Below are 23,000 nucleotides of genomic sequence, written 5' to 3'. Positions count from 1 at the left end.
TTGGCTTAGTCAGTGTTCTATTGCTGTGAGGAGACACCATGTCCTCAGCAACTCTCATAAAGGAAAGCATTTAATTGGGGCTGGCTTACAATTTCAGCAGTTTTGTCCATTGTCATCGTAATGGGAAACATGGCAGCGTGCAGGCAGACAAGGTGTTAGAGAAGGAGCTGAGAATTCTACATTCAGAGCCAAAGGCGGCAGGAAGAAAGCCAGCAGGGCCTTGCTTCAGCTTTTGAAACCTCAAGCTTACCCCCTACCCCCCCAGTGACACACTTCCTCCAACAAGACCACACCTCCTAATCCTTTCAAATAGTGCCACTCCCTAAGAATCTAAATATGTGAACCTATGGAGGCTGTTCTTATTCAAACCTCCACACCCACTGTAGATTACCAGCCTTCTCTACCCTTAAGATTTGGGGCATGACAGGAAGTAAAGGTGACTGCTCAGTTTTATCTCCATTTGTGGAAAACATTATAAACAAAGGAACCCTTTTATAAAGAAGAAAATACCAGTTTTGGAAGAGGCATGGTGCTGCTGTAGTGAAAGCAAGACTCTAAGTTGGTCTACACTACTGCTAACTTGCAGAGTGATCCCCAGCCCATGGAGTAGAAAAGAGGGCTACATGATACTTGTCACTAAAAGAGCTACGCATAGCTCCTACATAACTCATAGCAATTCATCAGCAGGCTGTTATCAGTTATTAGCTCATTATTGTAAACCATGGTGATTCGGGAGGCCAAAAGGAATAGTTCCTATTTCCCAATACTGGTGACAAGAGCCCACCTCTAAAAGCTAAAAGTGAGATCACTTTTAATACATTTTTTTCTTAAGCCATAAAAAAGTCCATGAAAGCTTTCTATAAGATGTTGTGATGCATTTGTGTCCCCCAATAAAAAGAAAACAGATGTTGACATTTTAGTGCCCAGTACCTCAAAATAAGACTTTATTTAGAAATAAAATCTGGGGACAGTAAGCTAGCCAGCAGATTAAGGTGTCTGATACCAAGTCTAGCTGAGTTTGATCCTTGAGACCCACGTGGCAGAATGAGAGAACTCCTACAGGTTGTCCTCTGACCTCTCCATGTGTAGAGTAGCATGCACATTAAAGTACAAACAGAATAAGTAATTTTTGTTTTGGTTTTGAGGCGAAGTCACACTGTGTAGTGGTACCTGGCCTAGAACTTAGTAGCACAGGGCGACCTTATATTCACAGTGATCCACCTGCTTCCACCTTTCCAGCACTAAGATATTAGAGGTGTGTGCCATTGTGCCCAGCAAATAAATAATTTTAATAGAAATATCATCTTTACAGAGGGAATGAAGTAAAATTGATGTAAGGATGGGGCCTAATCCAGTACAGCTGATTCTCTTAGAAAACTAAGGATTTGGACAGAGTCAGGCAAGCAGAGAAGGGAGGTGACAGAGAGAGGAAGGGAGAGGACCTGTGGAGATAGAAGTGGAGTGAAGCATCTCTTAGTCAAATGCCAAGAGCAGCAGAAAACCACCAGAGTTGTATAAAGGGATCTTCTCGGGGTATCCAACTTTTGAAAATTGCAACCCAACATTGTCATCTACATTGGGCCAAATTCACAGCTCTCCTGGGAGACATGTGGCCTGCAGGACACAGTGACAAGTCTGACTGATAACATTTTGATCTAGAACAGTGAGAGAGTATATTGCCACTGTTGTTAGTAGCTCAGCCTTTTGTGGAAGCTAGTCACATACCTTTCCACCCTCTAACCTGGACATCCCACAGTGGGAAAGTGACATTTGAATGACCCCAGTCTCTAAAGTTGGATGAGAGGAGAGTCTGTAAAGGGTTTGGGTGCTGCAGGAGAATGTCATTTCCCGTTGTTAGGCTTTGAGACAGAGGTGAGGTTTGCTGGCCAGCTCTGGAACAGTCATGACAAGATCCATGGATTTCAAGGCATCATTGTCCAGTCATTCAGGGAGGCCCATGGACCAGCTTGAGATCCAGAGTTTACAAGAGGTAAAAGGACTCCATCCTACCTTCAGGTGCCAGTACAGAGCACTGGTGGGAGATGGGCCCAGAAGCCTTGGGTTTCCTGAGAGTCATGGCATGTGGAACAAATCATGCCAAAGCATTTCGTCAAAATGCTGCAGTGGTGGATCAGTACCAAGAGGTAACAAGTTGCTAAAAATGCCACCAGTGCCCCTAGAAACCTCCCAAATCCTGTCTAGATTGAGGTATATAGTCTACAGAAAGAAGACCATACTCTAACCTAAGAGTTCATATATGTGTACATATGTGTATATGTGCTCTTGTGCACTTACACATACATATGTGCATATATGTGCAGGCCAAAGCACAGAATCAGGTGTCATTCCTAAGATGCTATCCACCTTGTTTTTTGATACAGGCTCTCTTACTGGCCTGGACCTGCTAAGCTCACTGGCTGGTGAGATCTCCCTGCCTCTCCCTTCACACAGCTGAGATTACAAGCACATGCCACCATGCACAACTCTTTTTCAGCATGGGTCCTAAGATTCGAATTCAAGCTTACAAAGCACCTCACCAACTGAACTAGCTCTCCAACCCAACAGGAGCTCATTTATCTCACTTAACCCTTTAAAAAGACAACCAGGGTTGTTTTTAAAATATTTGTGTTTTATTTAATATTTTATAAAAACAAAAGCTCTCTTGAATACTACATACATACGTTATGTGATTGGAACTTGCCTTGTTATTTCTCAGTTTTACTGTGAAACAATCTCCAGGATCCATCACTCCTCCAAAGACTCTATCACGTACATAGTCAGCAAATTCTCTATCCCCGAAAACGTTCAGCAGAAATGTGTCGATCCATTTGAGACTTCTATCACCTCAAGGTTTCTGTCCCTTCAAGACAATTAGAAGCATTTCCAAGAAGTTAATAAAAGAGAGAAAATCCCAACCAGAATGATAACTGGTTACATCTGGTCTCATGAAACCCACATGACCTAAGGCCCAGTTTTTACACTTAGTATTACTTCCCTCAATACAAGTGGTTGATGTCATTCGTCATTTTTTTTTTGTATTGGATTTTTTTAATTTACATTTCAAATGTTATCCCCTTTCCCAGTTTCCCATCCATAAATGCCCTATCTCATCCACTGTCCTCCTTCTGCTATGAGGGTGTTAACCCACCCAACCATCCAACCCTAACTGCCTTCCGGCTCTGATATTCCCCTACACTGCGGGGGGGGAGGGTCCAATCTTGACAAGACCAAGAACTTCTCCTCCCATTGGTGCCCAACAAGGTCATCCTCTGCTATGTATGCAGCTGGAGCCAGGGATTTGTTCATGTGTACTCTTTGGATGGTGGTTTACTCCCTGGGAGCTCTTATTAATTGATATTGTTCTTATGGGGTAACAAGCCCCTACAGCTCCTTCAATCCTTTCTCTAACTCCTCCAAGGGGGACCCCATTCTCAGTTCAATGGTTGGCTGTGAGCATTCACCTCTGTATTTGTCATGCTCTGGCAGAGCCTTCCAGGAGACAGCTATATCAGGCTCCTATCAGCATGCACTTCTTGGCATCAGCAATGTTGTCTGGGTTTGGTGGCTGTAGGTATATGGGCTGAATCTCCAGGTGGGGCAAGCTCTGAATGGTCATCCTTCAGGCTCTACTCCAAACTTTTTCTCCATATCTCCTCCTATGAATATTTTTGTTCCCCCTTCTAAGAAGGACTGAAGCATCCACACTTTGGTCGTCCTTGTTGTATCTTGGGTAATTCGAGCTTTTGGGCTAATAGCCACTTATCAGTGAGTGCACACCATGTGTGTGTGTTTTGTGATTCTGTTTTCTCACTCAGGATGGTATTTTCTATTTCCATCCATTTGCCTATGAATTTGATTTTTAAGTCATTGTTTTTGATAGCTGAGTAGTACTCCATTGTGTAGATGTACCACATTTTCTGTATCCATTCCTCTGTTGAAGGACATCTGGGTTCTTTCCAGCTTCCGGTTATTATAAATAAGATGCTATGAACATAGTGGAGTATGCGTCCTTGTTATATGTTGGAGCATCTTTTGGGTATATGCCCAGGAGTGGTATAGCTGGGTTCTCAGGCAACTACTATGTCCAATTTTCTGAGGAAACTTCAAAGTGATTTACTGAGTGGTTGTACCACCTTGCAGTCCCACCAACAATGGAGGAGTATTCCTCTTTCTCCACATCCTTGCCAGCATCTGTTGTCCCCTGAGTTTTTGATCTTAGCCATTCTGACTGGTGTGAGGTAGAATCTCAGGGTTGGTTTGATTTGCATTTCCCTGGTGACTAGGGGTATTGAACATTCCTTTAAGTACTTCTCAGCCATTCAATAATTCTCAGCTGAGAATTCTTTATTTGGATCTGTTCTCCATTTTTTAATGGGGTTATTTGATTCTCTGGAGTCTAACTTCTTGAGTTCATTGCATATAATGGATATTAGCCCTCTATAGGATGTGTGATTTTCCCAATTCGTTGGTTGCCATTTTGTCCTAATGACAGTGTCCTTTGCCCTACAGAAGCTTTGCAATTTTATGAAGTCCCATTTGTTGATTCTTGATCTTAGAGCATAAGCCACTGGTATGTACTTACTTATAAGTAGATATTAGCCATAAACTACAGGCTATCCAGGCTACACTCCACAGACTCAAAGAAGCTAAACAAAAAGAAAACCCAAGTGAGGATGCTCAAATCTCACTTAGAAAGAGGAATAAAATACTCTTATGACTGGAGAGAGGTAACTAGGAGAGAGATGGGATGGGAAGGGAATGGGGACATCAGGGTATAAGTATCTGCCTCTGTCTCAGTCAGCTGCTAATTGGACCTCTCAGAGGAAGTCTGTAAGTTCATCATAGCATCAGTAATAGTGTCAGGCCTTGAAGCCTCCCTCTTGAGATGGGTCCCAATTTGGACCATTCACTGGACCTCCTTTCCCTCAGCCTCTTTTCTGGTTTTGTCCCTGCAGTTCTTTTAGGCAGGAACAATTCTGGGTCAGAGTTTTTGACTATGGGATGGCAACCCCATTCCTCCACTTGATGCCCTGTCTTTCACTGGAGGTGGACTCTACAAGATCCCTGTCCCCACTGTTGGGTATTTTACTTAAGGTCCCTCCCTTTGAGTCCTAAGAGTCTCTTACCTCCCAGGTCTCTGGTACTTTCTAGAGGGTCCCCTACCAACCCCCCACCACCACAGGTTGCATATTTCCATTCATTCTCCTGCCCCCACCAATACCTGATCATACTCCCTCCCCCCCCCGCCCCTCACTTTCCCCTCTCCTTCCCAGTTCCCTCCCTCCCTCTTCTCCTTGCTTTGGATTAAGGTTTTTTTAATAAACCAAAATACAATCCCCAAAGCCAGGGAAATGGATCCAAGAGCTAAATGTCTGCTGAGAAAGTGTAAGGACCTGTGTTTGGTCCCCAGCCCCTACATGAATAAAAGGCAGGTGAAACAACATGCTTCTGTGACTGCAAGGGTGGATGCCTAGAGCTTACTAACCAGTCAGTGTAGTGGGATCTGTAAGCTTCCAATTCAGTGTGAGACCCCAAAAACAAATCCTAAAATCTCTAAAAAAAAGAAAAAAAGCAAAGGGGCAGGAGGAGCTCATAAAGCCATACCACTCCTGGGGATCTGCGAACAGTTTATTAATGGTTGCTGAGGGAAGGAGAGACATTTCCTTCATCAGCATAGCCATATGCAAGCCACCCATGCATTTGTAAGTGAAGCCTCAAAAGGTTTCCATAAGTGATCTTTATTAAACTAAAAATAAAAAAAGAAATATAAAAGAATGGGGGTGCTGGTTGGTTAAAGGAAGGAGATCAATGGGAGTGAGAGGAATACAAAAATACTGAGGGGTGACCGAACAAAATGCCATATATACATGTATAAAATGTCAGAGTGATGCTCATCACTACATACAACTAACATATGCCACATGTAACTTTTTGGAAAATGAAAAATAAGGCAGGGTATATGGTTATACAATTGCATAAAACAGAGTGAACTTCAGCATTGCATACAAATAATATATGCTAAAAGTGACTTTTTGAAAAATGAAAAGATAAGGAAGCAAAAAACATGACATAGACTCTGACTATACTATAGACAGACAGACAGACACACCACATTCACATACACACCACGTGGGCATGTACACACAATAAAACAATACCAAATTTTAAGACATTATGCCACATATAAATAAGATCTCATAAAAATGCTGCCTTTAAAAACTTGGGGGCAAATCTGAAAAGGGGATTGGCGAGCTTTGACTGCATCAGAATTTTTCATCCTTTTTGCTTTCAATGTCCTTTGTGTGTACCTACCCAAAACTTGTCCTGAGTTTTCTTCTCTCCTTGGCTTTGTCCCTTTCAATAGCCTCTGCCTATAATGTTCTTTCGACTGTTAACTTGCAAAGTTCCAGCTATCCTCTCATCTCAATGTGCTCAGTCAGGAAGAGTCTACTGAGTGTCTTTCATATGCCAATTGGAATTTTTTTCTTCTTTTCTTTTTTTTCCCAGAACTGGGGGACCGAACCCAGGGCTTTGCGCTTGCTAGGCAAGTGCTCTACCACTGAGCCATATCCCCGGAATTTTTTTAAAAGTCAGTTTGTCACATCTAATTCCTAAGACCTCACTGCCCCAGTGTAACAGTTCTTATACACGGTAGTCATTTGTCAGGTGAGATAAAGATAAATGGAAGGGAATAGGGAAATGGCTCCATGGTTAAAAGCCATCTTCTCTTGCAGATGACCCAAGCTCTATTCTCAGCAACCACATGGTGGTTCACAAGCATCTGTGATAGCAGTCACTGCACACACAAAGCAAACAGGCATACACAGAGGCAAAATATTCATACACGTAAAATAAAAGTAAATGACTCTTTAAACCTATGGATGAGAGTTGGAGTGTAACTTTCATTTTACCCATTGGGTCCATCATTTTGCTTCACAGATTTCAAATATCTAAGCACTCCAGCTCCAATCATTTCTTTCTGTGTTCTCCTGAGATTATTTATCTCTTTGCTGTGAAACTGAGTCAACCTGTCCTCTATTTTAGCTCAGTACATCCAGCCCCAAACGTCCAAGTCATTCTTTTGTCTCCTAGAGTACCCAGCACAACCTCATCTCTCCATTCAGGCACCTTAAAACCCTTGACAAATTGAACTGTATTTAATTGGTTTCGTGACTAAAACAGGAAGCAAATGTGGGTGTGGAAGCTCTGAGCAGCTTCTGACCCAAGGCCTTACCCAGGAAAGAAGTGGAGAGGACTTTGGATCATTCTAAATGAACCACCCAACTGCACAGGGCGCAGTCATTCTCTCTCAGAAAATAAATCTTCTACAGCAGAGACTGGGAACAGGAGCAAGAGAGACTTACTTGGCAACCAGGCACAGTAAGGTGAGTGTACATGATCAAGTGTTTGTATGAATTGCTGAGAAATGGAGATAATGGGTTTGTGTCAAATGAGACGTGGGGAATGTAAGTGGATGAAAGAAGGTAGAAAGGTGTGCCGGATGAAAAACATTGGAAGGGTGTATTGTGCTCATATTACTGTGTTTGTTCCAAAAACAGAGTGGAACTTTTAAAGGCATACAAACTCACTGGGTATGGGTTAATGCTGGGACCCACAGGATGGAAGGATAAAATCAACTTCCACCAGCTATCCTCTGACCTCCAAGTCTGTGACATGAAAGACACACACATGCACACACACACGCACGCACAATACTGACAATAGAGTTCCCTTGAATGCAATGACCTCCATTTTTCTAATATATATATATATATATGACACTAGTATGAAATATGTAGTCAACACTACTCTCACACTGTTTCCTTTTCCAAAATCTAAGAGAATTGAGCTCAATGTTTCCCAAGAGTCTTTTTACTTGTGGTACTCTGGAATCAGATAATTTCAATGTTATGCAAAACAGGATCAAAACAGGAGACATGCAAAGAAGGAAAAAGCACAACCTGTCTTCCGGTAGTACCTAACCTCTCTGGGCTTTACTTTTTTCATCAATGGGACAGGTTAAAACTGAAAGAAAGGCATTTGTAAAGCATTGGTTGCCTGACATTCTCAACAAGCCCTGTAATGGAAGGTTAACATTGTCTCTAAGATGGGGTTAACAAGTATATGGGGTTGAATTGCCCAGACAAATGTCCTGAGCGTGTGTGTGTGTGTGTGTGTGTGTGTGTGTGTGTGTGTGTGTGTGTGTGTGCATGCATGTGTACATACATGTATATGGAGACCACAGGTCTTCCTCCCCCCATCTCTCCTGCCCCACAGGTGCACTTGGCAATAAAGACAATAACAATAGACTTGTTTGTATTATTATTGATTATTGTTAATGTATTTTATTTACTTAATGTGTATGGCTACACAAGTGCCATTAAATGTTCTTGGATATTAGAGAACAAATTTTGTGAATCGGTTCTCTCTTTCCACCATGTGAGTTTCAGGGTCCAAACTCAAGTCACCAGGCAGAAGTGATTTTACCTGCTGAGTCGTCTCACTGGCCCTACACTTGGCCTTTTACAAAAGGTGCTGGGGATCCAAAGTCATATCCTAATGTTTGTTGAGCAAGTGGCTACTGACTGAGTTATCTCCCCAGCCTTTTGAAGTTTTTTTTTTTTAAAATGTAAACACAAGTATATAAATGATGAGTGATTCCATTATTTTTTTCATCAGCATGAATACAGTTACTTCACAGGGCCCCGTGGCCAATTCTGTATATGTGGTGGCACCCCACAACAGTTATCCTGTGGTCCCAGGAACCATGCCTCAGGTGCCTCTTTATCCCAGCAACCAGCCTCAAGTCCATGTGATTCCTGGTAACCTACCTGGTTTGGTGCCAGCCATGACTGAACCACCTGCCCAGAGAGTCTTGAAAAAGGGCCAAGTCCTAGGGGTAAGTAAGAATCCACTGCGTGAGCCAGAGACCACATGCTGCAGACAGAGGGAAACAGGGGCTCGAGGCAGACTACTAGAAATTCCAAATAAGGGGCCAGGGAATAGAATGGTTCTGTGAGTAAAGTGTTTAGTTCACTGCTAGCAAGCTGAGTGCCCTCCCCAGGGCCCACCTTACATAAACTGTGGCAATGCAAACTTGTAATCCCAGACCCAGGAAGTTAAAGACAGGTAGATTCTACAGCTCTCTGCCTGCCCAGCCTAGCTTACTTGGGAAGTTCCAGGCTGGTGAGAGACCCTGACTCAAAAAAAAATGTAAAGGGTTCCTGGAGAATGATAACCAAGGTAGATGTTGGCCTCATCATACATGTACACATACACACACACACACACACACACACACACACACACACAAGATACACAGTGCCTAAGGAACCACACACCCATACCTGTGCACGAACATACACACATTTATAAATACATATACATGTACACATACATACGTACATACATTTTAAAAAGAAAGAAAAGAAATTTCAAACGAAACAGGTGGGGCTGGCTTAGTCAAACCCAAGTCTGTTGAAAATCTCTTCCTTATAAGGAGCCTCCGTGTATGGCCTTATAGCTTCTGATTTGGGAATTTAGGGACAAAGAGTAATTTTTTTAAAAAGCAGCCAAAAAAGTATTTTTGGATGCAGTACCTTTTGCTTCTAAGCATTTGCTTCCTATGTCTTAGGAAGAAAGAAAGTCCAACAAAGACAAAGTTTCCGAAAGGTGTCAAGAAGTCCAGGATTACTGAATCAAAGCAAAAACGGAGGGAAGCAGCTAGACAATCAGCAATGCCTGAAAAGCTGACCTGAAGAGCACAAAGGACCCCATTTCATTGCACAGCCCATGAATGACAGGCAGTGATTCTAATCCAGACTGCCTATGTTCTCATGCTCTAATCTTGCTTGTGGGGAGTCTAAAAAGGTAGGTAGGTAGGTAGGTAGGTAGGTAGGTAGGTAGGTAGGTAGGTAGGTAGATAGATAGATAGATAGATAGATAGATAGATAGATAGATAGATAGATAGATAGATAGATAGAGATATATGTACCCAATGGTTTGTTTCTGAGACTTTATCCTCCAAATATACCAGTATGCACAGGAAATGTGGGGCCTATATTTATTGGTGCAGCATGACTTGTAGACACTGAAGGATGGAGGAAACTGATCTACTGTAGTTTTGTTTCTGTTGCTGTGGAAAATACTCTGAGGAAAAGCAACAGGTGGAAGGAAGAAGTTGGTTTTACTTAAAGTTCCAGGTTAGCAAGAAAGTCAAAACAGGAATTTGTAGCAAGTTACATCACATTCTCGGTCAAGAGCAGAGGAAAACAAACACATATACAGGGTCTTCTTGCTCTCATCTGGCTTTCTTCTATCCTATATAGTTCAGGATTGCTGTCTAGGTAATAATGATGCCCACAATGATCTAGGTCTTCCTACAGGAATCAGTGATGGAGACAATCCCCCTCAGGCATTCCCACCATCTAACCTAATCCAGACACTTCCTTATTAATACTGTCTTCCCACATGATTATAGGCTGTGTCAAGGTGACAGCACATTGGTCAAGCCACTGTGTTATACTTATAACAAACAGAATGTTGTGGAAATGGTTGTGTGATGATTGGGTCTTACTCCAAGGTAGTTATTAATATACTTTTAGAATGAACTTAAGAAAATAATATATGCTTTTTATACCATGTCTGCAGGAAACACACACACACATATACAGAGAGAGAGAGAGAGAGAGAGAGAGAGAGAGAGAGAGAGAGAGAGAGAGAGAGAGAGAGAGCTGTATCTATATTAGCTTCATACGGCTGCTAAAACAAAGTTCCATGAACTGATGGTCAAGAGCAACAGAAACGCATTGCCTCTCAGTTATGGGTAATAGATAACTAAGTTCAAAGTCTGTCAAGGTCATACTCCCTCTGAAGGCCTGAAAGAATGATCTCTTCCAGATCTTTCTCCCAATTTCTAGCAATGCCTTGGCTTGCTGCAATACCACTATAGTTCTCCGATGGCTGTTATGTTTTATGATGGTTTTTGAGATAGACCTTAGATTCAGAATCCTGGATTTTCATGACTTTTTTTGTAATGATATTGGTAATATTGGATTGCGGATCACCCTATCTAACACAATATGAGTCATCTTGACTCCTGACATCAGCAATATACCTATATTCATATAAGGTCATATTCAGAGAGACTAGAACATTAATACATGAATTTCTAAAGAGTGAAGAAAGATAAAATTGAATCTATGAGGCAAGGAAAAGATGCAGGCAAAATAATTACATACAAGGATGCTGAACACAAGGCTGTGTATAATTTAAAAACCTAGAGGTCACCTTACCTGTCCAACATCAGTGTTTTAACTTTCCCCAGAGCCTTTAGGAAACCCTTAGAGAATATTTTAAAAGACAGCTAGTGAGTAGGGAAGTGGGTAAGGTAGCAACGTACTTGCCATGTTGATGTAAGGACCTGAATTCAGATCCCAGATAATCATGTAAAAGCCAGGTACAACAGTGCGAGCCTATAATACCTCGGGAGGCAGAGACAAGAGGACCCTTGAAGATTGCTGCCCACCCATGTTAGTCAATTGGTGAACTGCAGGTTTGGTGAGAGTGCCTGTCTCAGAAAAAGATAAGATGGAGAATGACTGATAAAGACGCACGCTCTCTCACACGCTCACAATTTAACATCCCAAGAATATGCTAATGTGCAGAGATACCATTTCTTTGTTACCAAAAATACATGTTAGAAAAATAATAGGGGTTGGGGATTTAGCTCAGTGGCAGAGCGCTTGCCTAGGAAGCGCAAGGCCCTGGGTTCGGTCCCCAGCTCCGAAAAAAAGAACCAAAAAAAAAAAAAAAAGAAAAAAAAAAGAAAAATAATAGAAGGTTATGCCAAAATGAATGCTTTCTGTCGGGGAGTGAGGATGACTTAAATTTTAGTTTTATTGTTTCTCACATTATCTTTTAGACAGGGAAACCAAATGGGTATTAGAATATAAAGGAGATACAAAGAAAAGGCAAGATCAGGGCTCAGAGGTAAAGATTTCAGCTTGTGGCTCTCCTGACAGGCCATCCAGATCCTGATTGGCCTGGTGCACATCGGCCTGGGCTCCATCATGATCACCAACCTCTTCAGCCTCTATACACCTGTCTCCCTCTATGGAGGTTTCCCCTTCTGGGGAGGCATCTGGGTGAGTATCTCCAGTCTGACGCTCTGAGCAACTTTGCCAAACTGCTTGGGAATCTGGAGGTGCTTGCCCAAATGGCTTAGTTGGAGAATGGGGTTGGGACGGACAAAGTGTTATAGGATGGACAGCTCCCGACTGTGGAAATGTGCTATCTCCCAGTTCTGAAGGCCAGAAGTCCAAGACCAGCAGGGCAACTGGTAGTCACCACTGAGGTCTCTCTTACCTCTCAGCCAGCCATCTTCCCCTGGTATCTTCCCTTTGTATTTGTGCCTACCTCATGTCTCAATCTTGTTGTTGTTGTTGTTGTTGTTGTTGTTGTTGTTGTTGTTGTTGTTTTAAGTTAGCATACAAAATAATGGGTTTATTGTTGCACTTTCAGTCTTTTTTGTTCTTATGTGCCTTCTCTCTTCCCTTGTTCTCCAGCTTCCCTCCCATTTTGACGCCTTCCTTCCCTCAGTACCTCACTGTTTTAGTTTTATCTCTGTTGCTGTAATAAAATACTCTGCCAAAAGAACAAAAGAGAAAAAGGGATTTGTTTTGGTTTACAATTGCAGGCTTCAGCCCTTTATTGCAGAGAAGTCAAGGTAGTGGGAACTTGGAATGGCTCGTCATGTCATAGCCATCGTCAAGAGCAGAGAGAAATGAATGCATGTGTGCTCACTTGCTTGTGCTCAACTCAATTTCTCAGCTCTTCCACAGTCAGGATTCCCTGTGTAAGGAATGGTGCTGCCCCACAGTGACTTTTTGCTCCCCATATCAATTAACTTAGTTAAGATAATCCTCCCCCAGGACAAACAAATGTAAATAATCCCTCATTGAGACTGTCTTCCCACATGGTCTAGGCAATGTCAGGTTTACAACCCATCACACTTCTGCTTTCGTGTCGCATGTATTCTGCCACTCTCATTTATCATCAACCTTATGATCTCTTCTCATGACTCACAACACACACACACACACACACACACACGCACGCACACACACACACGCACACACACACACATGCACTTACACACACCACAATCTACCTCTGAGAGAAATCATGTGGTATTCACCTTTTAGGTTTTGAGTTACTTCATTTAACATGATAATTTCTAGTCAAGTCATGTTTATTGCTAACCTCCACTCATAAGAATGCTAATGAGGGGTTGGGGATTTAACTCAGTGGTAGAGCGCCTAACAAGCGCAAGGCCCTAGGTTGGGTCCCCAGCTCCAAAAAAAAAAAAAAAGAACGCTAATGATTGGGCATAATAGAACACACAACTCCAGCACTCTGGAGGCAGAAGCAGGACCTCTATGAGTTCAAGACCAGGCTGTTCTATATAGTGATCTCCATGCTAACCAGAGCTACATAATAAAACCCTGTCTACAGTTACACTCCGAGGTTCTGGGGTTAGATCTTTGAAAATATGAAACCGATGATGACAGATCAAGCTATAGCCCTACAAGGCTGAAGCCACCAAAGACCAAGGTATTTCTTCTAGGTTCAACCCAGAAACATTTCACTCACAAAGAAAACTATACCAGCCATGCAGTGGTGGCTTGAGAGTTTGAGGCCAGCCTGGTCTCCAGAGCCGGTTCCATGGTAACAAAGAGAAACCCTAACTCAAAAAAAAAAAAAAAAAAAAAACAGAAAGAAAGAAAGAAAGAAAGAAAGGACAGAAGGAAAGGAAGGAAGGAAGGAAAGAAAGAGAGGGAGGGAGGAATGAAGGAAGAAAGAAAGGAAGGGGAGAGAGAGAGAGAGAGAAAGAACAATACTGAGGCTAGGCTTTCAGGCATTGTACAACAGAAACATGGAAGACTGAGCTCCAAAAACATTTTTCCTCAATAGTCAGTAGAGTTTGTGGCTCAAGAGTAAGAGGCCATTTTGGTGGAATATCTAGCACGATAGCTAAGCATTAGTTTTCTGAAAAGGTCCATGGCTTTCTTTAGATTCTCAAGGTGATCTGTGACTCTACAAAAATCCTACAGTTCTTCCACCATGCTGGTTTATTGCCTTTGGACTCTCTCATCCTTTTCCTGGTACCTCCCCAACACACACACACACACACACACACACACACACACACACACACACACACCCTGCTCTGACCCCCTCCAACCAACTTCCTCTCTTTTTTTGTTTTTCCCTCACCTCCCTGTGATTCAAATACAAGGTTTCCCATAATTATCCAAACTCCAGGATAACCTAAGAAGTCAAGCAATGCCAGCCTCTCCCATACAGTAATAATAAAATGGACTAGCACACTGCCATACTGCAGCCTCACCAGCATGCAGTATCATAAGGATGTATCCTTCAAATAACTTGTTCTGACCCATGACTCATAGTCCCAGGCTACAATTTCCTTAGACTCTGAACTGCCCTAGACTTGGAACTCAATCCCCCTCCACCCCCACAACTCTCTAGAGATTAGACCTGTGTTGAAACATCTCATAATGTCATTCCCTTCTCACTAGTTTACTGTGTCACCTTAGATTCCTCTTAGAGTTTGCTAGAACCAGGAAGTGCCTGACATTTCAAGTGCCCTGGGGGGGTGGGGGGGCCTTTAGCTCACAACCTTCTCCATTATGACTTCTGGTCTCTTGTTTTTGTTTGCTGTTGGTCTTTGTCACTTTCTTAACTCCATCTTTCCAATTCCTAACAATTACAAATGCCCTCCTTCAGAACAAAGGTGCACCTTCTTTGACACCTCCAGGGGACTAACAAAAAAAAACATGAAAATTCAACTTTCTTCCCTTCCTTCCTCCCTAGCACATCTCTATAAAGGAATATCTGTGAAACTGGAACTTGTTTCTCCACTGACAAAAAAAAAAAAGAAAGACATTTTTCTTGGAAGGGAAGCAACTCAGATAAGTTCACATTGTAGATAGTAATGCATCTGCCCCAAGGAGGAAGACAGGGAAGCTAAGACATTGAGCCTGAAGCTAAGTTACCTGGGTTTGACCTCAAGAGCTTTGACCCTTGCTTGGTGATCTTGAGTGAGTTATTTAAAACCCATAAGCCTCATCCTGTCCATATTTTTAAATTGACTTCATTTTTAAATTTTTACATATGTTATGATCACACTTACCTCCATTGCCCTCTTTTATTCCTCTTCTCACTCCTCCTGACCCTCCTTTCCCCCAGTAGTTCATCTCTTACTTTCATGGTAGTTATTTTTTGACCCACTTAGTTTAATAATGGCTTCTTGTATGAGCATGGATGAGGAGGTATTTGCTGGAGCATGGCATCTTACTAGGGGCTACATGGCTGAAGAAAATGGCATACAGATTTTCTCCATCTTTATAAAGCAAATTACAGTATTATTAGGTGGACCATTACTCAAAGTTTAAGAAAAATACTTCTTGTGGATGAAGGAAAGAAAATTATTACTGGGGATAAGATGATGAAAATGTTCTCAACTGGGCTAGAGAGATGGCTCAGACATTAAAGGCTGGGAAAATGTTCTCAACTTAGATTGTACAACTCTATTAATATACTGGAAATACTAAGATTGTGTGCTTTAAATCAATGAATGGTAAGCAAATGTATGAATGTTTCCCCCAACAGAACCATTTCTTAAAGCACCTCAAGTAGAACCCAACATCTTAGCTGATGCTCTCTCAGACCACCACTGCTAGGACACTGGGCAAACAAGGGCAAGTGATCCCTCAGCCACATTGCCTACAGATCACCAGTATTGGCAAGAAATTCTCCTCTCACATGATGCTGGGTATCAGAGATTTGCGTTCATTATCTAAGTGATGGAACAGAACCCATGCAGCCGTGCAGCAGGCAAGGACCAATGCTGAGCTTTCCTCTGAACACAGCAGTGGAATCAGCACTCCTTCCCTCTTCCCTCCAGAGCCCCACACCTCACAAAGGCTGAGATAAAACCTGGAAAGCAACAGATGGTGAGCATGTGTAAACAAACAGCAGGAAATGAGCTAACGTCAATTGACTACTATGAACAAGGCCCAGTAAATGTGAGGCATAAGCTTTAACAATGATGTCTAAAAAGATATAAATGTTCACTTTTCTCATCTGAGGAAATAAAGCTTAGACGAGTTCATAACTCACCAAATATCACTTACGTCTCAAACCAAAATTTCAAACCTGTTCTGGTGAATTCTAAAATCCTGATTATCCCACCCCTGCCCTGTCCCTTAGCAAATGAGCACATACATTCTCTGCCATTATAGATCTGGGGTCTCCATAAGTCACTCTATGTGTGAGAGAATAGATGTACTCTCAGAACCAGATTCCTAAGGAAGGAAGGGTACCCTGCTGCCTAACCCTTGGTAAGTTCCCAATCTTGTCCCACAAGTTTATCATTTCAGGATCTCTCTCAGTGGCGGCAGAAACTCAGCCCAATTCACCTTGCCTGGTAAGTCACATTCTGAGGCTGTGTGTCACAGCCAGGGACCCATAGTGTCAGAGTGGGGAAAAGGATTGACAAACAATCCTCCTGTTACTTCTGCACCACTAACACCTAGGACACTTTCATGCATGCTAACTCTTGCATACAGGACACACACACACACACACACACACACACACACACACACACACACACACACACCTCGTATAGGGAAAGAACAAGGCTGCTGCCACTCTTAAGGTGCCAGAATGGGAGGAAAGAGAGAGAGGACTGACCAGCTTGCATAGGAGGCCCTCACAGGAGCAGAAACTAAGCTCCACAGAGCCCAGGACCGACCACACAAAACAAGGAACTGAATATGTCCATAGCTTGTAGAGCAATCAGGCTTCCAGTCATTCCTGGGATGCCAGTATAGGCCCCAGCAGCCCCTTCATTAAGAAATCCAGAATCTGAACTCTGAAGACTGACAAGGACAGAGTACTTTGTGCTTCCCTAGATATGGACCAATATAATAGCTCTGCTTTCTTGATGAGCAGGTTACCCAGTGTAACTGTCTCCTAGTGATCAAGGTTCCTACAATTAGATGAGCTCTGTTGGAAAATACCCAGAAAGGGAAGATTAATATATCTTGACATAGCTCTGTGTACATAAAGTGTTGCACACTACTGAACTACAACTTTTATAAATGGTTCCAGTGGTAAAGACTGTGTGTGGTCTATTTTAACACAGTACAAATGGGAAAAGAATGCTTGCTGAACCTGCAGGTCTCAGCTCAACTCATCTTCCCCTACCATCATGACCCTGTGTGTCTCCTCCAGCTGAACGGCAGTGTGGGCTTGAACATCTTCAGTGCCATCTGTTCTGCAGTGGGCATCATTCTCTTCATCACAGACATCAGTATCTCAGGAGGATATGTCTACCCTGACTACTACCCTTATCATGACTACGGCGTGGTGAGTGTCCTTAAACAAAGGCTCTGCCTTTATTGAGCTATGTTCAGATCATGCTAGAAAGGGCCTGGCAACCAAGCCTTCCCACTTAGCACTGGAAGAAAAGGAAGTGCTCTTGGGACCAGAGCAGGGTTTAAAGTCCTCAGTGGTGTCCTTTCCTTAGCTTTTACTGCCTTTATAAAATAGCTCCGTGCCTTGTAGCACTGGAAAACTCAAACATGATGATGCAGAAATACCAGTTGCCAATTCACTGGCAGCCGTCCACCATCTCAGCTTTCCTGACAGCTATGTAGACCAGGGTTCAAAAACCACTTTTCCCCTCCTTTGAAAGCTCTCTTGTTTATATTTTTAGGTTACTGTACAAAGTTTTATCATGACACATACCTGTCATCCTCTGTTCTCAACTGCTCCCTTCACCTCCAATTGCTTCCCTTTCTTCCCCCCAAATTAGTCCCAGCTTCTGCTTGCTTTTTTTTATTTTTAATTATTTATTTATTTATTTATTTATTTATTTATTTTATTCTGTGTATACAAGTGTTTGTGTACATGTACATCTGTGTACTCCACATGTATACCTGGTTCCCATGGAGGTCAGAAGAAACCTATGAATGCCCTGGAACTGGAGTTACAGATAGTTATGAGCTGGAGAGATGGCTCAGTGGTTAAGAACACTGACTTCTCTTCCAGAGGTCCTGAGTTCAATTCCCAGCAACCACATGTGGCTCACAACCATCTGTAATGGGATCCGGTGCCCTCTTCTGGTGTGTCTGAAGAGAGTGACAGTGGACTCATATAAACATATGTACTCATATATATAGAATAAGTAAATCTTTAAAAACAGATAGTTATGAGCCACCATGTGGGTGCTGGGACCTGAAGCCAGGCCTTCAGCAAAAGCAGCCAGTGATATCAACCACAGAAACATCTCTCCATCCCCCACCTCCTTTGAGACATTTCCCTCCTTTCTCATGATTTCTCTTTTAGTGTTGTGACTTACAAAATACACACACACACACACACACACACACACACACACACACACACACAAATCAAGGTTCCACATAAGAGAGAAAACATGCACCACTCATCTTTCTGAATCCTGCATATTTCTCTTAACATAATGGCTTCTACTTGCATTCATTTTCTTGCAAATGTCAGGATGTACACAAGATCAGGCTCTGCAACAAGCCCTCAACAGGGGAGGCTAGGATTGCCAGGCCCTAACAAGTTTTTTCTGCAGAGCCAGATGGACTTTCAGGCTTCACTGGATATACAGTTCCTGTCGCACACAGCAGATATTTAGCATCCACAGAAAACAGTAACTAAATGAACACAGCTGTCCCTGCGCCCTGTACTACAACCAGCACCTTGGAAGAGAAATAGAGCATGGGGTGCATATAGGATTTCAAATTCTCCTCCTGTCACATTGAAAAATGCAACTAATTTTGATTTTGATTTTTTAATTAGCATACACTATTAAAAGACATGATGACTGAGGGAGAGAGGTCTGTTCTATAGAGACAGGCTCTGCACCAGGTTCTTTGTTGACTTCAACCACTAAAGTGGAGATCAGCTCTAGGTCTCAGGGGATGAGGGCGTCTTGGAAGAGTTATTACTACACAGACAGACAGGCAGGCAGGCAGACAGACAGACAGACAGACAAACAGAAGCATGGAAGAGAGTTTTGGGATAATGCAGGCTCATGTAGCAGAATAGACAGCAGGTCTTAAGGTTTTGGAGGAAGGAAGGAGGCTGCAACCCACCGCATAGGCCTGTGACAAAAGGAGGGGAAATGTGTACACTGCTACCAAGGGAGGAAGGATTCTTGCTAATGTAGGACTTAGAAGATGTGAGAGAGATGAGAGGTAGAGCCACATTTGGTTCAGACATAGTAAGGTCAGGAATATTTTCATTTGACACACAGGTGTATTTTACACTAACAAAACACACCAGTTTAGGCCTCAGCACTAATCTTGTACTCATCAACTACAGTGATCCTGAGATAAATAGGCAGCTTTGGACCATGGACCACATCCTCACCCCACAAACTCTCCTCGCCTCCTTCACCTGCCCCAGCCCCTGTCAGCCTCCTCAAACAACTCTTCATCATGACATCCAACCTAATTTCGTTGATATGCAAGGTCAGGTGTATTCTCCACACAACCCATTTAACCTGTGAACATCCTTCCCATAAAGTGTGTTGCAATGGATGATAAAATAACCATTTTCCACCCATACTTTAGCCTCACAAAAACCTGGGAAACATTTGCCCCATAAGGTTCATGGAGGGAGACTTTGCCATGGCCACACAGATGGTCCATTGCAGAGTCTCATCAAACTCCTAGCCCAGCACTGATGCCCTCCAGATTTCTTCTGATTTCAGAGTACAGGCGTGGCTATTTCTTGTGTACTGCTCATCTTCTGCCTCTTGGAGCTCAGCATTGCAAGTGTGTCCTCCCACTTTGGCTGCCAGGTGGCCTGCTGTCGATACAACAATGTGAGTCCTGGGGCTCCTTTGTGGGTAGTAATATACTCCAAGTTGATGGAAAACTAACAGGGTCTCTGTGGATTTCATTTCAGCTACAGAGGAGAAAGTGGGACAATATCTATTGGTCTCAGTGTTTGTCTTTAATGAGTCTTTATTACTGGGGTACCTCAGTCTACTTTCTGTTGTTATCACTAGGCTGGGAAACTTATAAAATAAAGAGGTTTACCTGCCTCTCAGCTCCAGTGACTGGAGTACCTAAACATTGCCCCAGGGTCTGAGCAGTGGCTTTCTCTGCCTGAGTTATAACACAGAGGAGAAGGAAGGGAACAGAGCTCTGGTTTTGAAAGGTTGAGACATGTGGGATGGCCTTGCTTTGTTACAATATCCTCTTACCTAGCCCTCTCCCTGAGTCAAGCATAAATCCACTTATGAAAGTGGTACCCAAAGCCTGTTCGCCATCTACCAGACCTCACCTCCTACAGGTTCCATCACCTCAGCAGCACCATGCTGGAGTGTAGGTTTCCAGCAACCAACCTCTAGAGGACATATCTACCCTTAGTATTCCTGCTGTGTGCTCTTGTTTTTCAGGTAGATGTGGTCATTCCTAATGTCTATGCAACAAACACGGTGGTCTTCCCAGAACCACCCAACCCAATACCAAGTTATTCCGATGCAATTCGAGACTCCAGATAAGTGAAGCTGAAGATTGTAGAAGAATCCTTTGTTGAGACCAAGTGACATCCTCTCTTACCTAGACTTCTGTGAGCCAGGGTCTTCTTTTCCTGACAAACTTGGGGAAATGTCTTTCTTATGGCCTAAATTGTGGACTCTTGCTTCAACTCACCCTGGAAAAATCTCTATTAAAAGAAGATTGGAGATTGAAATGGATTTAAACAAAGATGTCCTACCAGGACACATGCATCTGTATGGTGTACAGCAGCCTTGGTGTACAGACATTTATGTGACCCCTGCCTACAGGAGCTTTGGGGATAGAGAAATGGCTATTTCATCATCCGAACTTCCCTGTCAGTCATTCAGTCATTTAATAAATACATATTGAGCATCAGAAATGCCCAAGGCTCTATTTGTGGTATATGTAAATATGACATAGATCCTGACCTCACAGATAAGCAAACTACTGGCCTCAGAAGGAGGAGGAGGAGGAGAAGAAAGAGGAAGGAAAACCTTTATTTTTGCTAATTCAGGACAGAATGCAGAGGAAGAAAACACAGGAGAAACACAAAGATGGATATGATTGAGTCTGTCATATTCATGTTGCACTCTATGCAACAAGAGGTAATGAAGACAAAGCATGAGACTAGCTGAGGAGGCGGCATTTGAGTAGGGCTGTTAAAGGGCAGTGGGGGCTTCTGGCTATAGTAAGGAATCATAGAATTTGGAAGACCCTAGAGAGGGTCAACCCCTAAAATTGCTGGTATCTTTGTTCAATGGCACCATTGAGTTTGGTAAGCTGAGTTTTAATATATGACTTTTAGGGATATATAAATAATTCAGCCTATAAGACAGACCATGTAAAGTCTGTTGGTATGGCTTCAGGTGTCATGTATAAGGAAGCAAATATAAGTTAGGGGGTTCAGTTTTCAACAAGGAGGGATGGATCAGCAATATTGAGATATCAGTTGTCAAAATTTCTAGTGGAGCTGTTTTTCCAACATCATCCCTTCTCCATCTCCATACCCTCTGGCCCACAACTCCAGCAGAAGCCTACTGCTCTTTTGAACACTATGCTGGTACTTGAAATCCCAGATATGACACCACCCATAGCCCAACAACACTCTTTAGAGCCCACCCAGTCTCCCTTATAATATGCCCTCCCTCATCTCCATGCCCCAGTCCATAACTCTGGAAGAAATCCACTACTCTATGGGAGACCATGCCAGTACCCAGAACCCAGAACCCATGCAGGTACCTGGAACCCCAGAAGCCACACTGGTATCCAGAACCCCAGAAGCTACACTAGTACCCAGAATCCTAGACAGTCTCTGCTCAACCAGAGGCCATGCCAGTACCTGGAACTCCATAGGCCTCACTACTTCTCAAAACCCCCAAATCCCAATGCAATGGTAGCACCCAAAATCTCAGAGATCATGCAGGCCATCAAAACCCCAGTGTTGACACCCTGCTGAACCTGAGGACATGACAGTAATCATAACCACAGTTGTCTCAGGCAAGAAGATCATAAAGGAAACAGGAACCAAGAGAAAAAATCCATCTAACAAAAATAAACCCAGAAATTGACACCTAAACCTATAATTACCCCAAACCCAGATGCCTAGAGGACAGCATAAGAACACAGTCAACAACAGGCAAGACAATATATGGGACCACCAGAGCCCAGCTATCCTACTACAGCAAGCCCTAGATATTCCAACACAACTGAAGCACAAGAAAATAACCTAAAAACCAATTTTATGGAGATGATAGAAGTCTTTAAAAAGGAAATGAATAAATCCCTCAAAGAAATCCAGGAAAGAGAGGCTCTGTCAAAGCCTGACCAATACAGATGTGGATGCTCACAGCCAAACATTGGATTGAGTGCGGGGACCCCAATGGAGGAGTTAGGGTAAGGACTGAAGGAGCTGAAGGGGTTTGCAACCCCATAGGAAGAACAACAATATCAATCAACCAGACCTCCCAAAGCCCCCAAGTACTGAAAGACCAACCAAAGAGAATACATGGAGGGACCCATGGCTCCAGCTGGATATGTAGCAGAAGAATGCCTTTTCTGGCATCAATGGGAGGGAAGCCTCTTGGTCCTTTGGAGGCTCAATGACCCAGTATAGGGGAATGCTAGGACACTGAGGTGGAGTGCTAGGACACTGTGGATGAGTGGAGGAGCACCTTCATAGAAGCAAGGGGAGAGGAGGGAAAAGGGAGGTTGTGGAGGGGAAAGTGAAAAGGGGAGTAACATTTGAAAGGTAAATAAGTAAAATAGCCAATTAAAAAAATATGGGAAAAAAAGAAATCCAGGAAAACATTACTAAACAATGGGAGAAAATTAATAAAACCCTTAAACCAAGAGAGCTGAGAAAAATAA

General features: G+C 42.9%; 1 protein-coding gene across 6 annotated transcripts; it reads left to right on the top strand.

Annotated features, from left to right (window-relative positions):
* The first annotated feature begins 7,171 nt into the window (after positions 1 to 7,171).
* Positions 7,172 to 21,012, top strand: Ms4a8 (membrane spanning 4-domains A8). 6 transcript variants are annotated; one of them, XM_087574974.1, is made up of 7 exons: positions 7,172 to 7,385; positions 8,680 to 8,899; positions 12,024 to 12,146; positions 16,451 to 16,510; positions 17,323 to 17,457; positions 19,821 to 19,951; positions 20,531 to 21,012. In XM_087574974.1, the coding sequence occupies exons 2-7, from the start codon at positions 8,681 to 8,683 to the stop codon at positions 20,532 to 20,534; spliced, it is 672 nt and encodes a 223-aa protein (XP_087431100.1). In that variant the 5' UTR covers positions 7,172 to 7,385; position 8,680; the 3' UTR covers positions 20,535 to 21,012.
* The last annotated feature ends 1,988 nt before the right edge of the window (positions 21,013 to 23,000 follow it).

Source organism: Rattus norvegicus, chromosome 1 (genome assembly GCF_021556685.1).
Source record: "Rattus norvegicus strain SHRSP/BbbUtx chromosome 1, alternate assembly SHRSP_T2T, whole genome shotgun sequence".
Lineage (NCBI taxonomy): Eukaryota > Metazoa > Chordata > Mammalia > Rodentia > Muridae > Rattus > Rattus norvegicus.
The sequence above is the reverse complement of the archived record's forward strand: the minus strand, read 5'-3'. Positions and strand labels throughout refer to the sequence as shown.